General features: G+C 51.8%; 2 protein-coding genes across 2 annotated transcripts; both read right to left on the bottom strand.

Annotated features, from left to right (window-relative positions):
• Window positions 1–302: 302 nt before the first annotated feature.
• LOC131588451 (class II histocompatibility antigen, B-L beta chain-like) lies at window positions 303–25,727 on the bottom strand. Its single transcript, XM_058857325.1, has 5 exons — window positions 25,708–25,727; window positions 20,749–20,991; window positions 2,182–2,237; window positions 1,579–1,685; window positions 303–1,478 (listed from the first exon to the last, which is right to left on the bottom strand). The coding sequence occupies exons 1-5, from the start codon at window positions 25,725–25,727 to the stop codon at window positions 1,470–1,472; spliced, it is 435 nt and encodes a 144-aa protein (XP_058713308.1). The 3' UTR covers window positions 303–1,469.
• LOC131588563 (serine/threonine-protein kinase PAK 3-like) lies at window positions 4,465–10,352 on the bottom strand. Its single transcript, XM_058857505.1, has 8 exons — window positions 10,061–10,352; window positions 9,173–9,221; window positions 8,052–8,161; window positions 7,166–7,283; window positions 6,675–6,774; window positions 6,059–6,255; window positions 5,021–5,158; window positions 4,465–4,568 (listed from the first exon to the last, which is right to left on the bottom strand). The coding sequence occupies exons 1-8, from the start codon at window positions 10,114–10,116 to the stop codon at window positions 4,479–4,481; spliced, it is 858 nt and encodes a 285-aa protein (XP_058713488.1). The 5' UTR covers window positions 10,117–10,352; the 3' UTR covers window positions 4,465–4,478.
• Window positions 25,728–26,272: the final 545 nt, after the last annotated feature.

The raw sequence follows: 26,272 nt of genomic DNA on the forward strand, positions 1-26,272 counted from the left end.
TGGCTGGGAGGCTCCACATCTTCCTGGCTCCCTGTGGGCACCTGGATGAACACCTGGGCAGGAACATCCATTGGGACACAGACCAACAATGGGAATTTAAAATATCTAATTTTGGGGTAAAAATAAAGACACTGAATTAAGACACGGGTGAGAACATTGAGGGACATAGACATGGTGGGACATGGAGAGTGTCTTGGTGACACATGGGCATGGACAGGGATGTGGCCATTCATGAGGACATGGGGGGACACGGGCACAGATGGAGACGTGGGGGACAATTCCAGGGATGGAAACATGGTGGGGACACAGCCATGGGTGAGGACATGGTGGGACATGGCCAGTGACATGTGGGGCCATGGCTGTGGCCACTGCCATGGGGGGAACTTGCAGGGGCTGTGGGGGATGCTGGGTTTGAGGGAGTTGAGGGTTCCTGGCAGGGACTTGGGACTTGCTGAGGGCTTTGGGGAGCCCAGGCCGAGCGGCTGCGGCTGCGCTGGGAGCCCCTGGCGGAGGTTCTGGGGCAGCTGCTCAAGGACCCCCTGGCCTGGAGCCCCAGCCGGGCATTGGGCTCCTGGAAGGGAATGAACGTCCTTGTGCCCAGGAGGGAAATCCCAGCACCCCCAGGGTGTGGGGGGCAGCTGAGAGGCCACAGCAGGGAGGGGAAAGCCAGACAGAGCTGTCCCCCTCCAGAACTGCACCCCAAAAATCCCCAAACTCAGGAATTGCTCCCAGGAAAAAGCTGCCAGCATCTGCTTGAATTGAGTGAAAGGGGGGATAGGAGAGGTGGGGTGGTGGATTGGTCGGCAGTGGGGCAGGGGTGGAGGAGCAGGGGAAAAGAGGGGCATGGGAGCCCCATATTGGGTTTGGATGAGTCTCACTCCTCCTTCTTCATCCTGCTTTCTTCTCTTCTCTGGCTCTTTTCCTCTTCCTCCATATCTTCTCCTGTTCACCCCCAGGCCCAGCGCCCACCCTTGGATCCCCATTTTTCCAATTCCTTCACATCCCACGGGAGGAACCAGGGCAGGCCAAGCTGGGGCAGTGCTGGGCTCTTGGCATGGTCCAGGTACCACCCATGCACCCCCTCCCCAAATTTCCCTGGTGGCTTCAGGGGTCCCAGTGCTTTTTAGGGTTTGCTGGGTGCCATGCTGGAATTTGGTGTCTCCCAAGGAGTCCCCAGAATAGGATGACACATGGGGAGGACACACGGGGGTCCTGATCCATCCTAGGGCAGCATCTGTCTCTGCCACAGTCCCCCCGCAAGGTCACCCCATGTCCCTCCCCACTGCCCCCCATAAACGGGACAGGGGCAAACTGGGAAGCTTTACTGGGAACACTGGGAGCAGCCAGGTGAGGACAGAGTGACAGCAGGGCTGGGAGGACACACGACCCCTCCAGAATCACTGCAGGGATGGAGCAGGGGCTCCTGGCCGGGCGCGAGGCCACGGGGAGGGGCTGCGACTACCAGAGGCTCAGGAGCTCTCTGGGCAGAGAAAAGGGGGTGACATCAGGCTGGGGGCCCCGGGGGAGCACACACATTCCAGGAGAGGGAGGATATGACCCCCAGGACCCCCCCCTCACCTTCTTGCACAGGTAGAAGCCAAGCCACAGCACCAAGAAGACAAAGCCCAACAGGGAGCCCCTGATCCCCATCAGCATCTTGCTGTGGGTGGCATCCGGTGGCATCTTTGGGGGGTCTGCAGGGGTCAGGATCCCCCCTAAAACCTCACACGGACACCCCAAGCCCTTTCAAGCACTCTCCTAGTCTCTTCAAGCCCACCCAAGATCCCCTGAAAACCTCCTCCCAGTCCCTTCCCAGCCCTACCAGGACTCATCAGGAACCCTCCCCTTCTCTTCCCAGCACAATGAACCACATTCCAACCCCTGCTTTCCAATCCCCAATCTCCTTCCAGCTCCTCCAGGCTCACTCAAATCCCTCCCAGTGACACCCAGCACTCCCAAACCCCTTCCCAGTTTCCACCAGGACCCCCAGAACCCCATCCCACCCTCTCCAACATCCTTTAAATCCCCTTCTCAGCCATTCTTGATCCCCAGACTCCTCTCCCAGTTTAAATCAGTCTATCTCAAACTCCCTCCCAGGTACTCCCAGCACACCCCAAACCTCTTTTGGGCTCCCCCAGTGCCTCCCCCGCTGCCCCCGGCGCTGTGGGGGCCGGGCCGTGCCCCAGTGCCGGCTCAGGGGGTGCTCCAGGCTGACGTGCTCCACCTGGCAGCTGGAGCTGAGCCCGCATTGCTGGGGGCAGTTTCCAGCAGCACCAGGAGCAAAAAACACAGAATACAAGTGTACAGCAATTTATATATGGGGAGGGTCCAGGGGTGGATACAAAACTTCAACCAGTGAGGGATATCCTGGGGAGGGGAATAGGACACATGGACCAATGGGGTGCTGTGGATTAGGGGATTTCCAAAGGGGACGTCCAAGCAGGGGGTTGGCATAAGGCAGGATTGACAGGGAACATTTGGGAACAAGGGGCAGGGTGGACAAGATTGATAGGGAAGGTGCTGGAAAAAGGGGATGGGATACAATGATGGGCAGGGCAGGGGAGGAGATAACTTTGGGTTAAACCAACAAAGCAGGGGGGTAACAGAACAAACCACTTATACAAACAACTTGAAATTAAACAAAAACACACCACAACATCTCCCCTTTTCTGTTTAAAAGGAAGAGCTGTGGTTTTGGGGGATCCATTCTCATTTTGGCCGGTCCCTGGCTCGGCTGCAGGGGGGTCCCAGGATGGAGGGTTTGGGAGGGTTCCAGTCCTGGATACAGGGGTGCACGGGGGTCCTGCTGCAGCGGAATGGGAGTTCAGGGGAGTCCCTTCCTCTGTTCTGGGGTTCAAGGGGTCCCAGTGCCTGAAAATGGAGGTTCAGGGGGGTCCCGGTGCCCAGAAATGGGGGTTCAGGGAGGTTTCCATTCCCGAGAATGGGGGTTCAGGGGATTCCAGGTTCCAGATAAGGGGGTGCAAGGGTTTTTGGGGCTGGGGAAGGGGGTACCAGGGGGTCCCAGTGCCCCAAAATGAACGTTCAAGGGGGTCTCTGTGCTCAGGAAGGGGGGTTCGCCCGGAAATGGAAGTGCAGGGGTTCCCCATTCCCAGTGTAATAAATGGAATTGATTCGTGCTGCTTAAATTGTAACTTATTAAAGTTATCATTAGAAACTATCAAGAATCAGTGTTATAAAGCAGATGTACTCCTTTGCAGATGTTACATGTCAGAATTAAGGTACAGGATGTAGTTTAGAAGATAAATGGTGTCTCAAGACCAAAATGGCCTTGAGATGGACCAAAATTAGTATGAATCTAAGCATTGGGCCTAAAGATTAGTAAATATAAGGCTAATTAGTAGACTAACATAACACAATGCTTAGGAATGCAACACATGCAAACCTGTAAAGTAATCCAAAGGACAATGAGGAAGAGGAGAAGCCTTCACCAAAAGACCACCAAAAGAAGACTGAAGACCCCCCAACAACAAGTGAAGCATGTGCCGTGAAGAAAAGTGACGTAAAGTCAGAAAAATTGGAAATAGGAGGAAATTTATGGGAAACATTAATGAATATGTATAAGCATACAGTATATAAGTTTAGCTTGAAGTGCTTTGTTTCATATGTGATGTGAGGTGAGAAGCCCCCCCCCGTACCCCGGTCGGTTTTGCTTATGCCTTAACCTTTTGTAACCACTAGCCAATTACATTCACATATATATATATATATATATATAATTTATATATAATTTATATATATATGTATATATATCTATATATAGATATATATATATGAATATATCTACTAAATTGTATCTCTATTTTACTAAATTGTATTATTTTATTAAATTGTATTCTTTTATTATTTTGTATCCAATTTATTAAACTATATTATCAATTAATTAAATTTGATTGTTTGGAAATTTGAAAGTCATTTATAACACTACTATATCAAAAGCAGTTAAAAGTGATTACAAACTGTGCTATATCAAAATCATTGTGATTATAATAATTTGCAAAAGCCAACACATCATAGCAAAGGCCAACAACAACATAGTTATTTATCACAAACACAGGGCAGGTTTTTCCCTTGCATGGAGCACTTGGGCCTTCCCCGGGCCCCTTCTGCCCTCCCGCAGAACCAGAGGCATTTTCCAGCGCACACAGTTTGTAAGCAAGAGCCGGCTGCAGCCCAGAAGGCTCCAAGCGCCTCCTTCCAGGCTGACTCTGCAGATGCCGAGGCTGCTCTGGGCTCTGCCAGGCTCTGCTGGGGCTCAGCTCTGGGCGAGGCTGGGCCCGCTCTCCCCTCGCAGTGCTCCGGGCAGCTGAGTCACAGCGGGAGAAGGACAGGACACCTCAAGGGACTTGAGCTTTAACAGAGATTTTATTCAAATAACAGCCATAACAAACAGGCTGTCCTAACTACCGTAACTAACTAGCAGTCCTAACTACTAAAACGAAAAGATGTCCTCCAGGGCTTCATCTCCTCCGCTGCTCCCTCAGTTGCTTTGCTGCAGTGATCAGAGGGGTCAGGCTGGAGAGAGGCTTGGCTGATGACAAAAATGGGTGCTGCCCAAAGGATAAAAAAGAAAGAAATGAACTGTTACTTTCCAGAGTCAAGTTCCTCACAGGCTCTGTTGCAACAGGACAAAGGGGAATGGTTTGAAAGTCAAGAGAGGGAAGCAGGCTCAGATTAGATCTCAAGAAGAATTGCTGTAGCAGGAGAGTGGGGAAACACTGACAGAGGGAGCCCAGAGATGTGGGAGGTGCCTCCTCCCTGGAAACATCCAGGCTCAGGTCAGGCAGGGCTCTGAGCCACCTGATGTGCTTGAAGATGTCCCCGCTCGTGGCGGGGCACCAGGTCCAGATGAGCTCGACAGGAGCCTGCCAAGCCAAAGCAGGCGAGGATTCTGCTTGCTTTGCGTGTGAAAAGCAGCAGGACTGGAGATGATGGGAGGGGGGCCCCACAAGAAAAGCCCTCCCTGGCGCTGCCGTTTCCCCCGCAGCCGCTTGGCATTCACCTGCAGCAGCTCCTGGGCAGAGTAGCGCCGCTCCTCGTCCGGCTCCAGGCTGCACTCGAGGAAGTCCCGCAGCAGAGCCGACAGGCGCCTGGGCTCCTGCAGCTGCGGGGTCCCGTTCTGCCGGATCAGAGCGCGAGCCTGCAGGAAAAGCAAACACAGCGCTCTGACAGCTTCCTCCACACCCACAAGTGCTCACATCCAGCCCGCTTGCTCTGCCCCAGCTCCCCGGGCACTTTCCTCCCTGGCAGAGATGCTGCTGCTCACAGCTCATTCTTCTGGGCCAGCCAAAAAACTCAAACCCTGGTGCAGCCACAGCCATTGCAACATCCAAATGATCTTGCCTTCAGAGCCGATTGCATTGGCTGACTTTGTCAGTAGCAACCTCCATCAGAAATAGCCCACTTTGCTTCTCCAAATACGGGCACCAGCTTTACAGGCCATTTTCAAGAGTCACTGTGGTCTGCCTCTGTTATTTGAAGGGATTCTTACATCAAATGCATCTCTGCAGTGCCACTGACACTCAAGTAAAAGCATTCCTGATGCCCCATGCCAGAAACTGCCAGGCAAGGAACAGCAGGTTTGTGTGGCTGAAAGCTCAGGCTTGGTGACACAGAGAAAGTAGCTTGGACTAGGAAAGAAATATGTTAGACTGTGGGGATGCTAAACAATCACCTTCATGTTTTAGACAAGTTTCCCAGTGAGAAGAGCCAGGGGGAGTTCATCTCACAAAACCTCTTTTAGAAACTCCTGCAGAAAACTTGTTGGGTTTGGGTGTTGGGGCTGGTTTGGGGTTTTCTACAAGACAACATTAGAGCTGATGCACTTGCTTCATGTATTTGGGTCATCCTCACAAGAGCTGCAACAGCTTAAATCCCAAAGCAAATTGTTGCTGGAGACTGCAGAATATTTGTCTGTGTTCAGGCTCAGGTGCTGTGGGAATTCCCTTTGCGATTTGCAGAAACCTCCAGCTGCTCCTCCCAGTGCGGGGTCACCCTGTGCTCACAGGCCTCTGCAAAGCCTGGAGAATTTGCCTCTTACCATGGCCCCCGTTTGCTGGAAGTAAGGAGGTTCTCCTTCCACCATCTCGATGGTCACAATGCCAAAGGACCAGATGTCCACCTTGGGGCCGTAAGGAGAACTGGTCACAACTTCTGGGGCCATCCAGTGAGCAGTGCCCACCATGGAGCTGCACTGGTCCTGCTCAGGGCTGAGCTGAGCGCAGAGGCCAAAATCAGCTGAGGACAGAAACAAGCACTGTCAAAGGCAGCTGCAATGAGGAAACCAAGCACAAAGATTCCCCACTCTCAGTCTGAGAATGCAGTGCTGAATCCAGCTGGAAAAGTCCTCAGGGCTGGAGGCAAGGAAAGATGGAACTGGACCCTTAAAGAAGCCCTCAGCTTTCATGCTTGGCTTTTACTGATTTCCTTTGAAGCTTTAGATTGCAACTCCTGCCCCTCTGCGAGGGCCAGACCCAGAGCAAAGGCACTCCTGACACCCTGCTCCTCTCCTGAGCTCTCTGCACGGGGCAGCCGCTCTCAGCTGGCAGTAGGGGCCGGGCAGTGCCACCAGCAGCACTTGTGGGGCTCTGGCCCTCACTGGGAAGCAGCCCCACAGCCGCACCCCGGGAGCGCCGTGCCTGGCCAGGAACACCCACCCAGCTTGACAGAGCCGTCCATTCCCAGAAGGATGTTGGAGCTCTTCAGATCTCTGTGGATCACCCGGATGGAATGGAGGAAATCCAGGCCCTGCAGACACTGAGAGACAACAAGAAACACGAGGGAAAGATCAGAGGCTGGAATATATCACACAAGAAAGGACAGTTTAGAATTCTGCCAGCAGCAACTTTGCTGTGACAGCCCAGGAGTGCAGTGCAGACAAGCTCCAGGCAAAAGGTTCAAGGCAAAGCTGAGAACAGTAAATCAGATCCAAAAAAGACAGAGAGTACCACAACAGTTGGAAAGAGGACAAGAACAGAGTAGAAATGCAGTAATATTTGCAGGCCATTCACTTCAGAGGCTCTTTCCTCTCCAGCTCATAAAAACAACACAGAAACAATGGCCTGAGCATGGAGCCACCCTGTTCTCCCAGCCTCTTTGGAAGGACCGTGGTGTCCCAGCCATGGGAAGCACAAGCAGGATCCCTCACCTCCTGACTGACAGCTGCCATCTCTCCTTCAGCCATGCGTGTCTGTCTGACAACGTCCTGCAAAGTTCCTCCATCCATGTATTCCATCACCAGCCAGAGATCTCCATCAACAAGGAAGCTGCAAGAGGAGAACAATGGCACCCTTGAGTTGAATGTGCATTGCTCAATTCCCCCAGGGAAAAGCCTGGAGTGGAGTTTTGTTCCCAGGTCACTTGTCAGTGAGGACAGAATCAGATGGAGAGACATTCCTGCCAGGCTGCACAGGCCTTGGAATCTGCACAGTCTAAAGGAGAAGGAGGCACCTGGGAGAAAGGAGAGGCCTTAGATGGCAAGCAGGTGAAAAATGCACTTCAGCAACAGCCCAGCTCAATGTGGAACCACAACACTTGCCCCCAGCTGCTTCAGCATCTGAACTCATCAGTTCCACCATTCCCTTCGGAACAAGGCAACACAACTTCCAGAGTTATCCAGGGGAGAAGGCTCTGCAGCACCTGGGGCAAAAGCAGTCAAATGCTTGGAAAACCTTGCACAAAGTCCCTTCAGAAATAGGCAAGGCCATTGAAAAATGGACAAATGAGGCATTTCTGGAAACAGGAACCTGGTCTTCCTGGCACCTGTAGCAATGGGAAAGGGCTGAGAAGAAGAAACCAAGGAAAATAATTTCTACCAGGGTTTATCAGCACTTGCTGTAAAACACAGCAAATGGGGTCAACTTGAAGAAAAAGCCAAAGCAAAGCAACAAAAGCACATGGATGGAGTGAAGTGCCAGGCTGTTGTTCCGGGAAGATATGGCCGGGTCAGGCATTTTCAGAACAGGCTACAGACTAGGGATGCCAGGAAAGATGAACGCAGGGCCCGTGCACGGGAGAAGACCTGAAGCACTCACCTGTCCAAAGAGTTGACAATGTTGGGGTTCTTCTTGTCCTTCAGGACCACGACCTCATTCACAGCTCGTTCCCTGTTCTGCCCTCTCAGACTCATTTTCTTGATGGCCACCTGAAGGGACATTGCACACCTTTAACTGGAGGAGTCTGTGGCAGGAGGCCACAGCAAACACGGAGCGAGTCTTTTTGGAGCGACCGAGCCGGGCTGTGCCAAACTGCCTTGGGATGGGACACCAGAGCTCAGCAAGTGCCATTCCCACAGCCCATTGCTCTGCTCGCTGGGGGCTGTTACAGGACTCATGGCCAGAGACATTTGGCTCTGTAAGCTCTGCAGAAATGGTGCCTCAGCTGTCAGCCTCAGAGCTCTAACAACATTCTCTGCACCTACAGTCTCCTCAAATGGCCTCATCACTCTCAGGATTATTATTTCAACATATTTTGCAAGCAGGAGGTAATTCTGTTTCTGTGCACACAGAGCAAAACAGCCAGGAACCCTTTAGCAATTCTATGGCATTTGGCCATGATTTCAATTGTCCCTGCTCTGTTTGGGATAGCACAACAAAGCAAACATGCACATCCATTGCTCAGATAATCCCTGTCACAGCTGCCACTCACAGCAGACCCAAAGACAGCTGCAGGGTTTAGGAGAGATCTTTGCTCTGGACATCCATCTTCTCATTTCTCTCCCTGTCTCTGTGGGGACAGCTGCAGTAGGACTAAAACCCCAAACTGAGCCCAAGCAGGATCTCTCCTTAATTAGGCCTTGAGGTAACCTGATGAAACTCAGGATGATAAAACTGCTAAATAGTGTTCCTGTCCGAGGCTGGGATGAAGGTAAATTGGGCCTCAGTCTCCAGCAGCTGATGCATTCACACTTTCAGACATGAAGACCAAGCCAGCGTGTCCTGCTCTGACAGACACCGCTGCCCTCCTTGCCTTCCTTTGGGCACTTCAGAAGGACCAAGTCTGTCCCAGCTGTGCTCTGCAGGCTGACACTGCTCTGCCTTCAGAGGAGCAGCCTGTGCAGGAAAGCTCTGCTGGGCCCCACAGCTCCAGCCACAGCTCCCAGCAGAGGGGAAAGGCCTCGAGAGCTGCCAGACGTGCTGGGCGTGTTGACACTGACCTCTCCTCCAGTGGCCCTGTCGAGTCCTTTGGAAACGGTTCCAAAAGCCCTGGAGACAAAACAGCAGAGAAGAAAGAAGCAGAGCTTTAGGCCCTGGCAGTGAAAGCCAGCCCAGACAGGAGATCTCTGCTGCCTGCAGCGTTCACAAAACACCCGAGTGCATCCACCCTTCAAACAACAGCACAGCAGCCACCAGCCCTCTGCCATGCAAGGTGTGCAAGAGAAAACTGAGGCCCAACACGAAGGAAAAGGGCTGGAGGAAATCCCAAATGTCCACGCTGAATTCCTTCAGTTCAAAACCTGAGGTGGAGGGTGGGTGTCTGAAGAACTGGAAAAGAATGTATTTCATCCTTTATATATTTCCTGCCTGAGACCTGCAGGATCCCCAAGGGCCCTGCCAGCAGGCAGGTGATGCATTTTCCCCTCGAGTGCAGCAGCTCTGTGTCTGTTACTGAATGTATGGGGTCTGCTACCTGTGCTGAAAAGAGCACTCATTAGTTCATCTCTGGTTTCTGTTTCTAAACCATTATGTTGATAATCCTGACTGATGGATATTTTTTGAAACAAAATATTTGAAAGAAATCTTATTGAGAACTGTTTTCTGACAGTCACAGTCACCTCATGGTGAGTTGCTATTTTAGGCAATCCAATTCCAGGGACAGAAGATCTTCCAGGTCCCGCTCCTTGCTGCAGACAGGACACTGCCAGCCTCAGGGGCCTTTGACGGTGCCTTCTGACCACAGTTATCAATTCTGATCAGCACTGAGAGACAGCAGCATCGTACCCCAGTGTCTGAAGGGGTTTGGAGCTCTCCTGACTTCTCACAGGATCCTGCACCAGCAAAATACCTGGGCCCTGCTTGTGCAGAAGTAACTGCCTTGCACTTACCCTTGGCCAATCTGCTCCAGTTCCAGGTATTTCTCGGCAGGCTCCCCCACGCTCATGCTGTTCCCTGAAAGAAACCACGTGGAAGATGCTCCCTCTCAGATGAGAGCCAGAATGCAGCCCCACTCCCTGGGGCCAGGAGCCCCTTGCTCTCAGCTGGGGAAGGACAATAAATGACCCTGTGCCATTCAGCTGCAGAGCAACACTGGGTGCAGCTGATGCTGAGACACACACACAGCACCCTGCTCTGGCACACAGGAACAGAGCAGACGTACTCAGCTGCATCAGGCTCCACTCCCCGCTCCCCTCTGGCTGCAGGGCTGTGCTGCTGTCAGAATGTTCAGCCCAGGATCCTGCAGCAGACGGAGCTTCAGTGTCCTCTTCAGGAGCAGAGGGAGGTTCCTCATCCTCTTCCCAAAGCACTGCAGGCTCCTCGTCCTCTTCCCAAAATGCTGCATGTTCACCATCGTCTTTCCAAGCCGCAGGATGTTCTCCGTCGACTTCCCATGCTGGAAGATGTTCACCCTCCTCTTCCCAAGCCACAGGATGTCCTCTGTCCTCATCCCACACTGGGAGATTGCCATCATCCTCGTCACTTGCCATGGGAGCTTGGCCATTCTCATCCCACACCAAGGGACATCCACCGTCCTCATCCCACTCTGGGAGATGTCCACTGTCCTTGTCACACACCGCGGGAGCCTCGCCGTTGTATTCCCAAACCGCGGGGTGTTCGCCCTCGTCTCCCAGAACAGCGGGAAGTTCACTGCTCTCTTCCTCCTCTTTGGCCTCCTCTTTGCAAGCAGAGGGAGCCAGAGGAGGAGCTGATGCTGCTTTGGTGCCCTGTGGACAGATGGGAGCGTGAGGGATGGGAAGTTCTATCTCAGTTATCACCTTCTTTGTCCTCAGCTACACATCCAGCTGCACTAAGCAGAAATAGGGTTCAGAGCTGTTCAAACTAACAATGGGCAAAAGTCAACATTGCCACTTATTGCTGGGAATTCCATATTCCACCATGGCTAAAGCCAGCAAGCAGTCTTCTGCCTGCAAAACCAGTCCTGCAGCTCTTCAAAAGCTCTTCAGCAGAAACAGAGAAAACTGCCAGGGATCTCTTTGCTGCTGCTGCTGCTGCTTAAAAGACACTGACAGGAATTTTCCTTCAGCCTCCCAGGCTGGCACTGGGCTGCCACACGCCAAGCTCACAACTTGCTGCACAATTCTGAACACCAAAGCTTCCTTTGCCACTCACCAAAGGAGGAGCTGCTCGGGATCCACGCGTGAGGTGCCCTGCAACGGGAGAGGGAACATGAACCAGATGTTGTTAGGAAAACACTGCCTGTGGTGGGAAATGAGCAAGGCAAGCCCGAGAGAGCATTTTGCTTTCACAGCATCCCTCCAGGAGCCACAGGCTCTTCACACAGCAAGCAAGAGAGCAGCACAAAAGACTGGGCTGTGTCAGCTCTTGGCTGGAGCAGCAAACGGAGGGAGTTCCAGGCTCTGCTGCCACAGACTCCCCGCTTGAGGGAACAGAACCCCCCAGGCCTCATTGCAAATGCTGTGCACGCCCCGCTGGCTGCAGACACCCCCTTTTTCAGCTGCAGCTGCTGGCAGGAGCTCTCCCAAACCAACCGTGTCCTCATGGCAATTTGGTTACAGAGTCAACTCAGTTCCAGTGGAAGAACAGAAAGCACACAGCAAGCCCAAAGCCACAGATGCTGCACTGAGGGAAAACCTCAACTTACGTGCCAAGTGGGTTAAAAAATACCCCGAATAAGCCACAGAGAACAGAGTGCCAACTGCAGCAACCACTTGCTGCATCATTTTGGCTGCGCTGCACACGTCTGCAGACTGTACCCCTGCAAGCACAGAAGGACACCCGTCAGGGGCTGGGCTGGCTGCTGAGAATGCCTCGGGCAGGAGGATCCTCTGGCAACGAGCAGGCGCCCAGAGCCGCTCTGGACACTGAGGCCTCCGTGTCCCACAGCAACGGGAACACCACGGGGACGTGGCAACGTTCCTGTGACACCACAGCAGCCGCTCACGCAAAAACCGCCTGGAAGCTTCTCCTGTGTCACAAAGGAGCACAAAGAATCCTCCCAGGGCACAGCCTATTGCCCAAAGGATCCAAGAGGAACTCTGAAAATGCAGCAAACAAGGACACCCCATAGGCCAGCCTGAGCACTGAGGAGGAACGAGGACAGGACCAAACCAAAGCAAACACGACCTGTAGTCACTGATACTGCTGAATAAAACCAGCAAGGCTTGTTCCATCTGGAATCTTTGTTCTAGTTCTAAAAACAAGCAAGATTCTCCACTCTAAATATACAGAAGGCAGGAACTGGGGAGGAGGTGGGATTAGGAAGGAGGAGGAGCAGGAGGAGGGAGAAAGGAAAAGGAGGAGCAGGAACAGGAATAGAAGGAGAAGCTGGAGGTTCCAGTGCCCCCTGTGTCCGCAGCACCCCCGGCCACGGGCCCATCGCCCCCACCTCATCCTGCAGGTGAGCAGGGAGGGGGAGCTGGTCCCAAATCTCTCAGGGGGTCCTTGAGAGGGTCTTTTTATTGGGGTGTGTTTGGAACTTGCAGATTGAGGAATTGAGCCCAAAATATTGCCTCGCGCCCCTGGGAGGTTTTTTTCTCTGTGTGTGTAGGTTTGGATCTTGCAGGACCCCAAAGCTGAGCCCCTTGGGGGATCTTTGGGGTCCACGTGGCCATTGCCCAGTATTGGCTGGGGGAGGACATTGGTCCTGGGGACCCCCGGGAGAGCAGAGGAGAGGAACCCCTGGGACCCCCAGAGTGGGGAGAGCAGAGAGGGGCGATCCCGGAGCTGGGGGACCCTGGCAGTTTGGAGAGGTGGGAGCCTGAAAAGGAGAGACTCCTGGGATGCCTGGGATCTCTAAGCAGAGCATCAGGGGAGAAGGGACCCCATGGACCCCCAAAAGCCCCTGGATCATTGTTAAGGAGGACCCCAGAGGAGGGGGAACCCCTGGAGCCCTTGGGTCCCCATCGTCCCAGGGAAGGGAAACCTCTGGAAGACCAAATAGGAAAGACGAGAGATGGGGAAATCCTGGGAGACTTTTTTGGGGCTGAATCTTGATATTTTGGAGATTATAATGGACACAAGACTCCTGCTGAGCTCTAGACATGGACTTGGGCAGGAGGAGCCTCTACTCCAAGGCACTCCAACCTTGGTTTCCCCCAAAGCAGGATTTGTCATTCCCAAGCCATGGCCAGATGGAGGAGGAGGAGGAAAAGCCCTGGAGATCCTGCATGCGGAGGGGTTGCAAACACAGCCCAGGGAGCTGTGAGGAGGAAAGATCCCCCCTGTGCCAGGAAGGCGTCCGGAGATCCAGCCAGAGCTCAGAGCTACAGGAGAAGCCTCATGGCGGGGAGAAGCCCCACAAATGGAATGTGGGAAGAGCTTCAGTCGCAGCTCCCACCTGATCTGGCACCAGAACATCCACACAGGAGAATGCCCCGATGAGTGTGGGGAATGTGGGAAGAGCTTCATTGAGATTTCCAATCTGATTTTTCACCAGAAGATCCACACAGGGGAGAAGTCCTACACGTGTGGGGAGTGTGGAAAGGGCTTCAGCTGGAACTCCAGCCTTGGGGCATACCAGTGCATCCTGAGTGTGGGAAGAGATTTCCAAGGAGCTCAGGTCTCATCAAACGTCAGTGGATTCACACAGAGGAGAGGCCGTTCCACCGCCTTGACTGTGGGAAGAGCTTCACAAACCTGCACCCTCATCAGGCACCGGCACATCCACACTGGGGTGAGGCCCTACGAGTGTCCCCAGTGTGGGAAGAGCTTCTCATAGAGCTCAACCTTGACCAAACAGATCATCCTGGCTCCCTGTGGGCACCTGGATGAACACAGGGGCAGAACATCCATCAGAACAGACCAACAATGGGAATTGCAGATTGACTGGCCCTGAAGATTCACCAGGATGCAGAGATACACCCACAGCCCCTGGAGAAGCCCATGCCAGAGCAGGGGAATGCCTGAGATGAGGCTGTGACCCCGGGGGACACCTGTGGACAGAGGGGCCCCCGCTGGAGCCGCCTGTCCTGGAAGGTCTGACCCTGTGGCAGAGTGACCCACGCTGCAGCACTGTGAGGGGGCTGCTCCCCATGGAATGGACTCAGGTTGGAAAAGTTCCAGGAGACCTCTCGGGTGGGAGAGATCCGAGTGCAGCAGGGGAATGACTACTGTCCCTGAGAAGCGAGAAAAGCCACGGGAGATGAACAGACCGTGGCCCCATCCCAGCTGGCGGAGCCTTGGAGCTGCCGTGGGGGCCGTGGGGCTGCCCCGGGGGCTGCGCCCCGAGCCGGGGCCCCTTCCCAGTGCTCCCAGTGCTGGATCCAGCCTGGAGCAGCCAGCGAGGGCTTCAGCTGGGACGGCAGAGAGGCGCTGCTGGGGGGTCCCGGCTCACTTCGCTTTGGATGGCTCTACCCAACCTGGGGACAAACGATTTTGGATGTTTTGTGCAGGAAATCTCTCCTCTCCTCCACTCAGCAGAAGGGGTTTGGTGCGGTTTTCCCTTTTGGGGGGGAAATCAAAGCAATGCACCAATTCTCCTAATTAGACGTAGAAGTGAGGCTCCAGGGCTTCCCGCTGAGCCGGAGGCACCCAGCAGCCAGGGCTGGGCAAGGCGGGCCGGGAGCTGCGGAGAACTTTGTTTGTGTTGGGAGCTCAATGGCGGCTCGGGCCGGGCCCGTTCCAGGGCTGTTCCTCATCCCCGCCTTTCCCCTCACGCAGCCCGGGGCGGGCCCTGAGAGCGCGGGGCGGGGCTGTGCCGTGTGCAGAGCCCGCCGCTGGCTGCCATTGGCTGCTTCTGCCGTCACTCGTGGTCCTGGCGCGCGCTGATTGGGCAGAGCGGGGACAAGCCCGGCCCCGCTGGCGCCCCCAGGGCGGCCGTGGGGCAGGAGAGCCGCCATTGCCGGAGCGTCTGTGCGGGCCCGGCAGCGGCGGCAGCAGCGGCCGGAGCCCGGTGAGGCGGCGGCGGAGCTCGGAGGCGGCCCCGGCCATCGCAGGTGGGAGCCGCGCTCGGTTCTGCGGGGGCTCGGGGCTCGCTGCGGGCCCGGGAGGGGGCGGCAGGGGGCTGTGGCGGGTGGCTTGTGCCGTGGCCGGCCCGTGTTGGCCCTGGGCTGAGGGCGCTGCGGGAGCGGCTGCCCGCGGTCTCCTTGCCGCTGGGGCCTCGGCAGGAGGCGGTGGCGGAGCAGCGCTGGCTCGTCCCGCTTCGTGTCGGGAGGCCGGAGGTGGCTGCGCTGTGCCCGGGGCTGGGCGGGAAAATTCCCGGCGCCAGAGGTTTGTGTGGCCCAAGGAGCCAGAGGAGTGGTGTGCGAGTGACTTTATTGCTGCCCAAAGGGAGAGGCCATGGGCCATTTGCCGTGCGCTCTCTCCAGTTGTTGGAGGACGCGGCCTCGTTTTTGTCCTGATTTTCCCGGCCGCATGTCCCTGTCCCTTTGCCCAACACTGGCGGAGGTGCTTGGAAGGTTCAGCCTTCCCGATCCGCCTGCTGCATGTCCTTTTTGTATAACACCCGATATTCCTGGCTCTGTGAAGTGTTTGTTCTTCTGGAAATTCAGAAATGTGTTGGGACTTGGTCAGAGCAGCAGTCCTTGTCAATTAGTAACATTTTCTGAAACTGGTGATTTCTCCCATTCCTTCCTTATGTACAAGTCCCTGGCCCTATCTCCAAGCAGATTCACTCATTGCCTCTGTTTTTTCTTCCTAGGTGTTCTTTGGTTTTGGGATTGCTCTCAGTGCCCTCATTCTCTGTCCTTTTGTAGCCGTTTGTGGCTCAGGAGGCCTGGCTGCCACCTGCATCCCCTTGCTCAGCTGCTGAATGAGCTGCACTCAGCAAGGTGTGGTGCATGGTAAAAAGATGAGAGTTGCTGTAGCACATGAGAGGAGAAACAGCATTTGTTTAACTCATGATCTCTGAGGGAAGCACAAAACCGTGTCCCATTCCTATCCTTTCCACGTTTGGACAAGTACATGCGCTACTTTTTTATTTCCTTTTTAATCTGTTTTACTACTTTTTCATTGCCATCTATCTGCCAAGAGTAGTTTGAGTTACTTAACTTTTCCACAAACTCTGCCTCGATTTTCTGCTAATAGATAATGTGATCCTATCCCATGGTGAAATGTTGTGTTCCTCATCTGACTGGATTGGTTGGGAGGAAGGTCAGGAGCTGGAGCTGTGTGGTTGGTTATTATTTCAATGACATCCTGTAATCTAATTATGCCATTGAAATGATAAATGTTTTCTCTGGTACCTGCTATGAATTCATCAGGGTTCCCAGGGTCTGGTCCATGGTGTTGCAGGATTTGTTCTGGTGATCGTTCGTCTTTTCCCCAGTTTTGGGTGCTCCCTCCGGATATGCGAAATAAAAAGAACTCTATAACTCGCAGAGTAGTTATAAGAGTAGGTATGAATTTATTCAGCGCTGAGATGCATGGGGATATCTCCTCCGAAAAGCATGCACACCTTTTTGATTTGGTTTTCTCTTTTTTTCTTTTACAGACTAGGTTTACAAGATACGCCTAGTACATATTCATTTTTTAACTCTGCTTGTCCTCACTTCATGTTACAATTAACTCCATGCCCCTTGCATTCCTCTGGTCACATTTTGGAACTTTAAATCTGTTCTTTCCGGCTTAGGGTCTGAAGAATCTCCTTTATCTTGTGGTGCCTTTGTCTTTGCATCTTGTTTGTGTATTCTGGCTCCTTATCTTACCTTGCAGTCTGACTCTTTTCTTGTTCTTGTGGATCAGCGTGTCAGGGTATGGTTTTTGTCCAACCCCCCTTTTAGTCAAGCATTTCTTTGTGTTTATTTCCTAATTTTTAATTTCTGTTTCACTCCAGCCACAGCTGCATCAATTGTCAGCTTTTCTCTCATTAAATCATCACATACTTGGATTCCCAACTGATTTCCCTGAACTTGTGGTAGCAAATAAACCCCAGTGGTCTGATACACCTTATATAACATAGACAGAGACAGCACATGTTGGAGTGGGGACAGGGATGATTCCCCCCCACTTGTTTTAGTGCACTTTTCACAACATTCTCTATTTTCTGTTTTCCTTTGCAGCTTAACCAATTTGTGTTGCACAGTCAGATGTCCTCACAATGGGCTCTGCCTTTAGCTGTGCAAATTCCATCTGTGCAAGCAGGCAGAGCTTGGGCTGAGGGACAGAGGGAATTATTCCAATTCCTCCTGCAGGCAGGAAGCCCCTGGTCCATTGTGCAGGTTTTGTCCCATCAGTGTTAATTTGCATTTCTAAAGCTTCTCTCCTGGCTGCCTGGAACAAAGCTTCTCTTCCAGGGCAGCTGTGAGTGATTCAAGTGTTCTCCCCACTTCCCTGCTGGTGCCTTTGGTCCTTTTCTTTTTGTGACAAAAAATATTCTATTAATGGTTTACGAGTTAAAGGGTCACCTTTAAAGCTCTTCTAGTTTTTCAAAATGCAGCTTAAAGGTGAACATAAGATAACTCATACCATCATTTTTCATCACTACGAACCACACACAAACATAAAAAGAAAAATTACAAAGCAATCAAGTGTTTTCTTTTTCTTCTGCTAAAATTAAAAACTGATTCTCACACCACTGGCCCAAACAGAACGAACAATATAGAAGTAAAATTATTATGAAAAATTATTCTAACAGTGTAATCTTTTCACTGAAATGTGGGGGATTGGTTTGTCCCGCAGCCTCCTGGGGGCCGGGGGCCACTGCCGGCCCTGCCCGGGGGGTGCTGGGGTCAGGCAGCGCCCGGCGCTGAGCCCCGGCTGCCCCACAGCCCCGGCCCGGCCCCACAGCTCCCCACAGGCCCCCAGCCCGTGCTCCCGGTGCCGCAGCTCTGCGCCCGCTCCTGCCGCTCCCAGCTCAGAGAAACCCCCTGAAAATCCTCACCTCCTTCTTTTCCTGTCCTGGAAAACTGGGATACAAAGGATCTGATGATAAGACTCTTCTGAAAAACATCCCAGTCCTCAGTGGTTTTCTCTTCCTCTTCTTTTCCATCGTCTTTTTTCTTACCTCATAGATTCCTCCTGCTGGTTCTTGCCTTAAGCACATTCCTGCACACTCCCCTTCAGCCAATCCCTTCCCAGCACACCAACACCATCCATCCCCTGTTGTCTAAATCCCTTCTGGACTTCCCTTCTTGCCCCCCTGGGTGTCCATGTCCTTAATTCCCTCTGGGAGAATGTGCAAACTACCTCCACATGCTCCCAGGGGACCCTTGAGAGAGATTTTGGGACCCTCATGCCTTTTGCTGGGACCCCATTCTGGCTTTCCCTTTTGTCCCCTCCCTGGGTGCCCTGCCATGTTTACTCCCCGAAGATCCCACTGGAGTCACTGCTGAGATTTTCAGGGCTCTCTCCCTGCTGACTCTTGAGAGCCCCCCTGATCCGTCCCTCGTCTGTCTCCTGCTCACTCTCGGGTACCCAATCAATCCCCGGTGCCGCCGCCAGCCGAGGGAGCTGATCCCCCAAACTGGGTGAGGCACCTTCAGCTGCACTCAGTGCCCGCCGGCCCGGACGGTGGAAGGAATTGCGGAGGAGCCCCAAGGTGTGTGGAAAAATTGACATCCGCAGAGGTTTCTGTCCACAAGGAAGGTAGAGGTGTCCTGTGAAAGTAATTTCATTCATAAAAAGGGATGATGCCATGGGACATTTCCCATGGGGTCTCTCCTGTTGTTGGCAGACACATCCTCCTTTTCATCCTAATTTTCTTGGTCACATCTCCCTCTCCCTTTCCCCGTTGGCTGAAGTACTGGAGAGGTGCGGACTTCCCAATGCACCTCCTACATGCCCCCTTAATATGCACCCCACTTTTGTATAGGTAACGATATTGATGGCTGTGTTAAGTCTTTGTTGTTCTTCTGGAAGTTGATGAATTTAGCAGGACCTTGGCTGAGCAGCAGTCTGTGTCATCAATTAATAACATTTTGTGCAGCTGATGGCTTCTCCTGTCACTTCCTTATGTCCACGTCCCTGGCCCTATGTGCAGTGAGGTTGACGGGATCAGTTTGTAAAGAGCCTTTGTTGTTGTTCCTTTGGTGGGGTTCCCCCGTTTTGGGGCCATCCCCCCTGGAGCAGGGTGTCCCCCCTTGGTGCAGGCGCAGGGCTCAGGCAGGGCTGAGGCAATCAGAGCGCGCGGCGCTGATGACTCATCAGTGTCCAGGCAGAGCCGCAGCTGCCAGCGTTCCCCAGCTGGAGCCCCACGACCCCTGGGACCCCCCCTCACCTTCCTGCGCAGGCAGAAGCCGAACCCCATTGCCAGGAAGATGAAGCCCAACACAGAAACTTCAATCCCCGTCAGCCTCTTTCTGTTGGCAGTGTTTCACGGCATCCCTGGGGGGTCTACAGGGTTCAGGACCCCCAAAACCTCTCACAGACACCCCAAGCCCCTCCAAGGATCCTACCAGTCTTCCCCAGCCCACCCAGGACCCTCTGAAACCTCCTTTGGAGTCACTAATTTTAAAAAATTAGGTATTTTAGAAAAAATAGAGATCTTAGCTAGTGATAGGCCTTGCTGGAAGTAGTTTGAGTTAATGATTAAGTGAGAAGCAGGATTTGAGATAATGAATCTCAGACTTAGGTAAAAAATGACTTGTCCTTCTATGTTTATTTAGATGTGCTTATAATGAGAAAAGAGAAACTGATCAACGGGTTCAGGAAGATCACAGACCTTACATCTGGAAACCCATTTAGAAGTCACAAGGGAGGAAATGTGAGTTGTACCAAATGTCACTTGTAATGTCAACCATTGTAAAGATAGAAAGGTGAGAGTGAGGAAGAGTGGTTTTCCTTCATCTCTTGATGACCCCTCCTTGCCAAAATGACCCCCTCCTCAAATTACAGAGCCCACCACGCAGGTATAACGACGTTCTAATCTCATTACCATGAATTTTAATCCAAAGGGGGGATTGGGAAGTGTTAGCATTATGAATATGTATTAGTATTAATATGCATTAGTATTTTGCATATTTAAGACATTTGTAGGTAAATAGACACTGGAAGCTTTTGTCAACTTGCAGTGTGTATTAAGGGGTGACTCCTGCACTCGCCCGGTGCTGTGATTAAACATCCACTTTGTAACTTTAAACTGTTGGAGAGGTTTTTTGTCCATTAACAGATTGATGTTGATACTGGATCAATATCACTGTTTTGCTAAATCACTCCCAGTCTCTTTTCAGTTTCCCCAGGACCCACCAGAGCCCCTCCTGTTCCTCTCAGGATCCCACAGCCCCCTCCCAATTTCTCCCCACTGCCCCAGGACCCCCAAACCCTCTCCCAGTCCCTTCCCAGCCCCACCAGGACTCATCAAGTCCCCTCTCAGTCTCCTCCCAGCACAACCAACCTCATCCCAATCCCTGCTTTCCAATCCCCAATCTCCTTCCAGCTCCTCCAGGCTCACTCAAATCCCTCCCAGTGACACCCAGCACCCCCAGAACCCCATCCCACCCTCCCCAACATCCTCTAATCCTTTTCTCAGCCATTTTTGACCCCCAAACCCCTCTCCCAGTTTAAACCAGTCTATCTCAAACTCCCTCCCAGTTCCTCCCAGCACACCCCAATCCCCCTCTGGGCCCCCCGAGTGCCTCCCCCGCTGCCCCCGGCGCTGTGGGGGCCGGGCCGTGCCCCAGTGCCGGCTCAGGGGGTGCTCCAGGCTGACGTGCTCCACCTGGCAGCTGGAGCTGAGCCCGCATTGCCGGGGGCGGTTTCCAGCAGCACCAGGAGCTGCTGGCTCCAGTCCCCGCTGGGGAGCACGGCAGTGGCCAGCACGTGGCCCGAGAGCTGCTGCTGGCCCTGGGAGCAGCTCAGCTGGATGTGGGCAGGGGAGAAATCCATCAGGGAGCAGAGCAGGCGGCCGGGGCCGGGCTGGGAGCTCGAGGGCACCAGCGAGATGGACACGCTGGGAAGGGCTCTGGGAGAGAGTGGAGAGGAGTGGTGTGGCATTGAGAGGGACTGGGAATGGACTGGCAGGGACTGGGGTGGCACTGAAAGAGATGAGAGTGGATACTGGGACACTGGAAGAGTGTGGAGGTCTGGGAGTGAAGAGAGAAAAAGCTAGGAATAGACTGGGAATGGGCTAAAAAGGAGTGGGAGGGACTCTGGGGCCTCTGGGCGGGACTGTGGTGGCACTGGGAGGGACTGTGGTGGCACTGGGAGGGACTGGGAATGAAGTGCGCGGCACTGGGAGGCCGAGTCCAGCGCGGGGCTCTCGGCTCTGTGGATCTGCCCGGCAACTGATGAGTCATCACAGAGACGCGCTCTGATTGGCTGAGGGGCGAGGGGATCCACGAGAGGCGAGATGGACCAGGGGGGCATTTGGGGTGACGGGGATGGACTGGGAGAGGCTGGGATGGACTGGGAGAGCCACGGGAGCTACTAGGAGGTCTCAGGGATGGGCACAAGGAAGGCTGAGGGCTCTGGGGTGATTCCCAGGGAGGTTTGGAGGGACCTCTCCCTGCCCTTGTCCCGACCCACGAGGACTTGGATTTGTTTCAGTTGAATGGAATTCATGGTGATTTGGGAGGAGCTGGAGCAAAGCAGCTGGAAAGCACAGTGGGCTTGACAGGGACTGAACCAGGGCAGGAGTTGGGGCTGCCTCGAGTGAGCTCTCACAGTGTGAACCTTCATGGGGTCTTTCTAAGGGAATTTTGTTGAAGTTTGACATTGATTCTTAAAAAGCAGAGTCACAAGTGGAGCTCTGCTTTCAGCTTGAAATGAGGGGATGGAACGTGGGCACTGGGAATTCCGTAACCTCAAGTTGTTCCTTGATACTGGACACTTTAGCTTTGGCAATCTGAAGCCCTTCAGCAGCAATGGCTCTGCCACCCCCTGGTTTTTGGCTCAGACCCAGCTCGGAGCTTGGACAAGGTCTGGGCTTTGTCCTCTTGAGCTTCGGGAGCCTCCCGGGAAGCACCAGCCCTCCCCAGCCCACCCTTGGTAGGACTTTTTCTTTTCTCTCTGCTGACGATTTTATCCCCAAAACTGCCGTGGGAACGTTGTATCCAAGCACATCCTCCAGCGCTGCACTTTCCTCCTGTGAATTCCCTGTGCAGGGAATGTGTCTGTGCTTTTCCCTGCTCTGTTCACTGACAAACAAACCTGAGCCCGTGGGACTGTCAGAGCTCCTTCATGCAATGAAATCAGGTTGTGTTGATCATGGCATGTTCTGGAGGAGCTTTTCTTGGTGTGTCTTGTGCTGCTGGAAATGACACAAGAGCCAGGAGGGAACAGAAGCTGCTGCTGCCCGTTGGCTCAGGGCCAGGGAACCAAGTTGTGCTCCCGTGCAGTTGGGCCCTGCTGGAAGCAGAGCCGCCTTTCCCTTGAGCAGCTCAAGCTTGTGACAGCTCCAAACAGGAAACCTCAGCAGAAAACTCTTCCTCCAAACTCAGCTGCTTTCCCTCCTGCAGCTGTTTGGGAAAGAGCCTCAAAGCACAGACTCTGCTGGGAGCCATTGGTGCATTTCCTCCCTCCCGGCAGCAGCAGCTCCTGAGCCCTTCACGGGCTCCTGTCCCTTCACAAACCCTTCAACTCCCTTTGAACTCTCAGCAGTCAATAACATATGCATTTCTTTCATATTTAAACTGCATTTAAACTTCTCTTTTTCTCTCCTCTCTATCTTTTTAATCTCCTCTTTATCTCCTTTAATCCCGTCAGCACCAGTAGGATGGGGATGGAGTCTTGGGGTGGGTGTGGGATGAACTGAGGATCCAGCAGAGAAGGGCAAGGCAGAGGGGAGAGGACTCAGCCAACCCTTCTCCTGCTCTCTCCTCCCCCAGGGTGCAGCTAAAGCAAGTCAGACTGGAAAGGATCCCACAAATGCTGTGTTCTCCTCCCTCTGAGCTTGGCTGGGGATCCTCAGCTTCAGCCTGGTGCAGTGGCTGAGATTCGCTAATTTGAGTTTTTTGGCTAATGCACTAAATAATGTGGTGGGTTTAGCACTGGCTGAAATCTCCAGGGCACTTACTCATTTCTCACTGTGAGATATGGATTAGGAGAAGGGCAAAACAGGCTTAAAACTTAGAAGCAATAAAGAAACTTTATTAACCGGAGTACAAGAATAAGAAACCAGAATTAAACTTTCAGAACACCTTTCCTTTCCTGAATAACTTTTTTTTGTTTTATCTGACATTGTCGAGATAAAACTTGTGATTTTAAAACAGTATTAATTATGCAATAGTTTTTATTAGATTTTGTTATGTCATGGAGACTTTTTTACAAGGAACAGGTTTTTTGTGTTTTTTTATTTTTATAAATAGCAGCCGCCTGGGAAGAAATTTTGCTATTGTGACGTTTTTCTCATTTTTACAGCCCTCTGAGATGTGTGTCTATGGGTTATGAATTCATGGGGTGTTATTTTAAGGATGAGTTGTTTGAAGGCAAATGTTTTCTTCATCTGTTTTTGTGATCATCTCTGGGAACAGAAGTTTTCTTCTTCTCTCCCTGGGGGCAAAGGTTTTTTATTGTTTTTATTTATTTTTCTGTTCAAACTTTTTATGGGATTGCAGTTATTTTAACATTTGGTTGGTTTCATTAATGGATGTTTTTGTTTAGATTTACAGTTTGAATATTTTTTTATACTTTTTTCATTAATCAAAGGAGATATTTTCATACATCATTGTTTATTTCTCTGGCTTTACTAAAAGAATATTTTCGTTTTAATTTACATTTTTTCATTTTTTTTCTATCAGAGGTTTGACTTTTTTTTTACTGACTTTGATGTTTTTATGTTGTTTTTTTGCGTGTTGTTAGTCTGTCCTTTTCTGTCCCTGGAGAGATGAACAAGGTTTGTAGGTCTCATCTGTGTATTGAAAGGGTTAATATCTTGCCCAGGCCTGTGGCTGGTTACTCGCTCTGTGCTGGGGCAGCTGCCGGAGCTGTTCCTGCTGGATGATTTTCCCGTGGCTGCACTGGGATCTCAGCAGCCAGGCCAGCACTCAGAGGCCGCTTCCGCTCCCCCTGCCCGGCAGCTTCTGCAGAAACTCAGTGGCAGCAGAATTTCAGCCGAGCCGGGGGCTGGCCCGGCCCGGCAGCGCCGCTGGAAGGGGCTGGGCGGGTTCCCCGGGAAGGGCTCGGCCCCCCGGGAACGGGACCCAGAGGGATTCCCGGGAGGGGCCAGCGCTGCAGCAGAGCCCGGCCCGGCCCCGCCAGGGCCCAACAGGGGCCGGATCCCCGTTACCTGCTCAGGGACAGAAGGAAAACAGAAAGAGGTTCCCAGACATGGGTTTTTGAAATGTGGTACTCACAGAGGCAAATCTAATTTTGAATGGTAAAAAATGTTATCAGTTCTCAGAATGAGCCAAATATTCTCACCCTGCAGAATCTCAATAAGAAAAACCTAAAGCACAGTGGATATCCTGCTGCAGTTTGGTGGTTTTTTTCACTCCTACATAGTCTACATAATGTTTGAAATAAGTAGTGTTATAAATGACTTTCAAATTTCCAAACAATCAATCTAATTAATTGATAAAATACTTTAATAAACTGGAAACAAAATAAAAAAAGAATACAATTTAGTAAAAGAATACAATTTAGTAAGAAAGATACAATTTAGTGAATATATTCAGGTATATCTATTTTTACATATATGTGCTGTTGAAGAATGGCTCGCTTCTCGAGGCCATAGCTCCTTGGAAGGCCTGCACAACCCTGACTTTGAGCTAGCATGTCCTTGGAAAAATATTGTATCAAAGAAATGAAGAAGACTAAGTGTTAATAAGACAATGAAGAATAAGAATTTAGGATGAGAAATCTGCTAAATGTATCTTAATAAGCTTTACTAAAAAGTATCTTATAGAGCTTGGGTGTTATGAGCTGGACCAATAGAAATGTAGAAATTAATGTGTGAAAACCAGCAATTATTCAATCATAGTAGAATACATATTGCATGTTAGCTTTTCAAAATACTATAAAAATGTAGCTAAGATTGTAATAAATTTGGAACAAGCTGCTAACTCACACTGGGTCGTCTCTTGATTCCCGAACCCGTCTCCTACATTTTGTCGCCCAAAACAGGGACCCAGGGATTACAAATAAAGCCAGCACGCAGCCTGAGGACCTTGTCAAGAGGCTCAGTATTGCAGAAATGCAGTAAAAGAATCCAGTGGATTCTGGAATAAGGAGAGAAGGCGATGCGGCACAAAGCGCCTGGAGAGGTTAAGAGGATCTGACGGCCGTCCTCCGAAGTGCCGGTAGCAGCGCTGTCTCGGGAAATGGAGAGAGAAGCGGCATTATCGCTGCTGGCAGAATTTCTCGCTAAGTGTAAGCACAAAAAAACTCCAAGAGCTATGTAAATGGGCAAAAGAGAAGGGATTTATGCAAGATTCCATGGAAATCTTTAACCGAACAGAGTGGCAAAAAATTGGAGATGCCTTATGGGATGCCACTATTGATGGCAGTAAATCTGCTAGAGACCTTGCTACCACTTGGAGAGAAATTATTCATGCCCTAAATCAATACCAAGCTGAAAACATATGGCATTAGCTGCACAGAAAATGTTAGGAGGGGAAGATATAGAAGTGTCAGCAAAATCAAGTTCTCATTTATTCACTGACCCTAGTCCTGCAAAAGGTATTAAAGTGCCTGTCAAAACAAGTGCACAAGAAATTGCCAATCAAGAGACAGGACTGACCTCAGTAACTCCGAATGCATCCCCCTTATCTCCTGTGAACAAACAACACAACACAGAAACAGGAGGCAAAGACTGTACAATTTCCCAATTCCATACAACTAGTGCAAAAAACTCTGGGGATGAAAGCTCAGCTGATGAAGCTGACGGAACACCCTCTGATATTACAGTTCCAAAACATAAGAGGCCATCAGATAAACTTTTAGAAAAAGTAATCAAGAAAATGAGCAATCTAAATCCTCATGGAAGGCAGCCAGTAGGTGACATGATAATTACCACTTCAGGGGGAATGCAGATATGACCAGTTGAATCTCACAGTCGCTGGTCTGGAGTAATCAGGGATGCTATTTTAGAAGGACAATGCGAAGCTGCAGCTGCCTGTTCTCCACATGCCTATCCAGTACAGCAAGGAACTCTTGCTAATGGCCAGCCTGGAGCACAATATACACCTTTTGAATGGAAATTAATGCAGCAATTACGAAATACAGTTACTCAATATGGACTACATTCAGAGCCCTCTAAGCAAATGATTAATTATATTTTTGCATCTAATGTTTTGTCACCTGAC

The sequence above is a fragment of the Poecile atricapillus genome, chromosome 26, assembly GCF_030490865.1.
Source record: "Poecile atricapillus isolate bPoeAtr1 chromosome 26, bPoeAtr1.hap1, whole genome shotgun sequence".
Lineage (NCBI taxonomy): Eukaryota > Metazoa > Chordata > Aves > Passeriformes > Paridae > Poecile > Poecile atricapillus.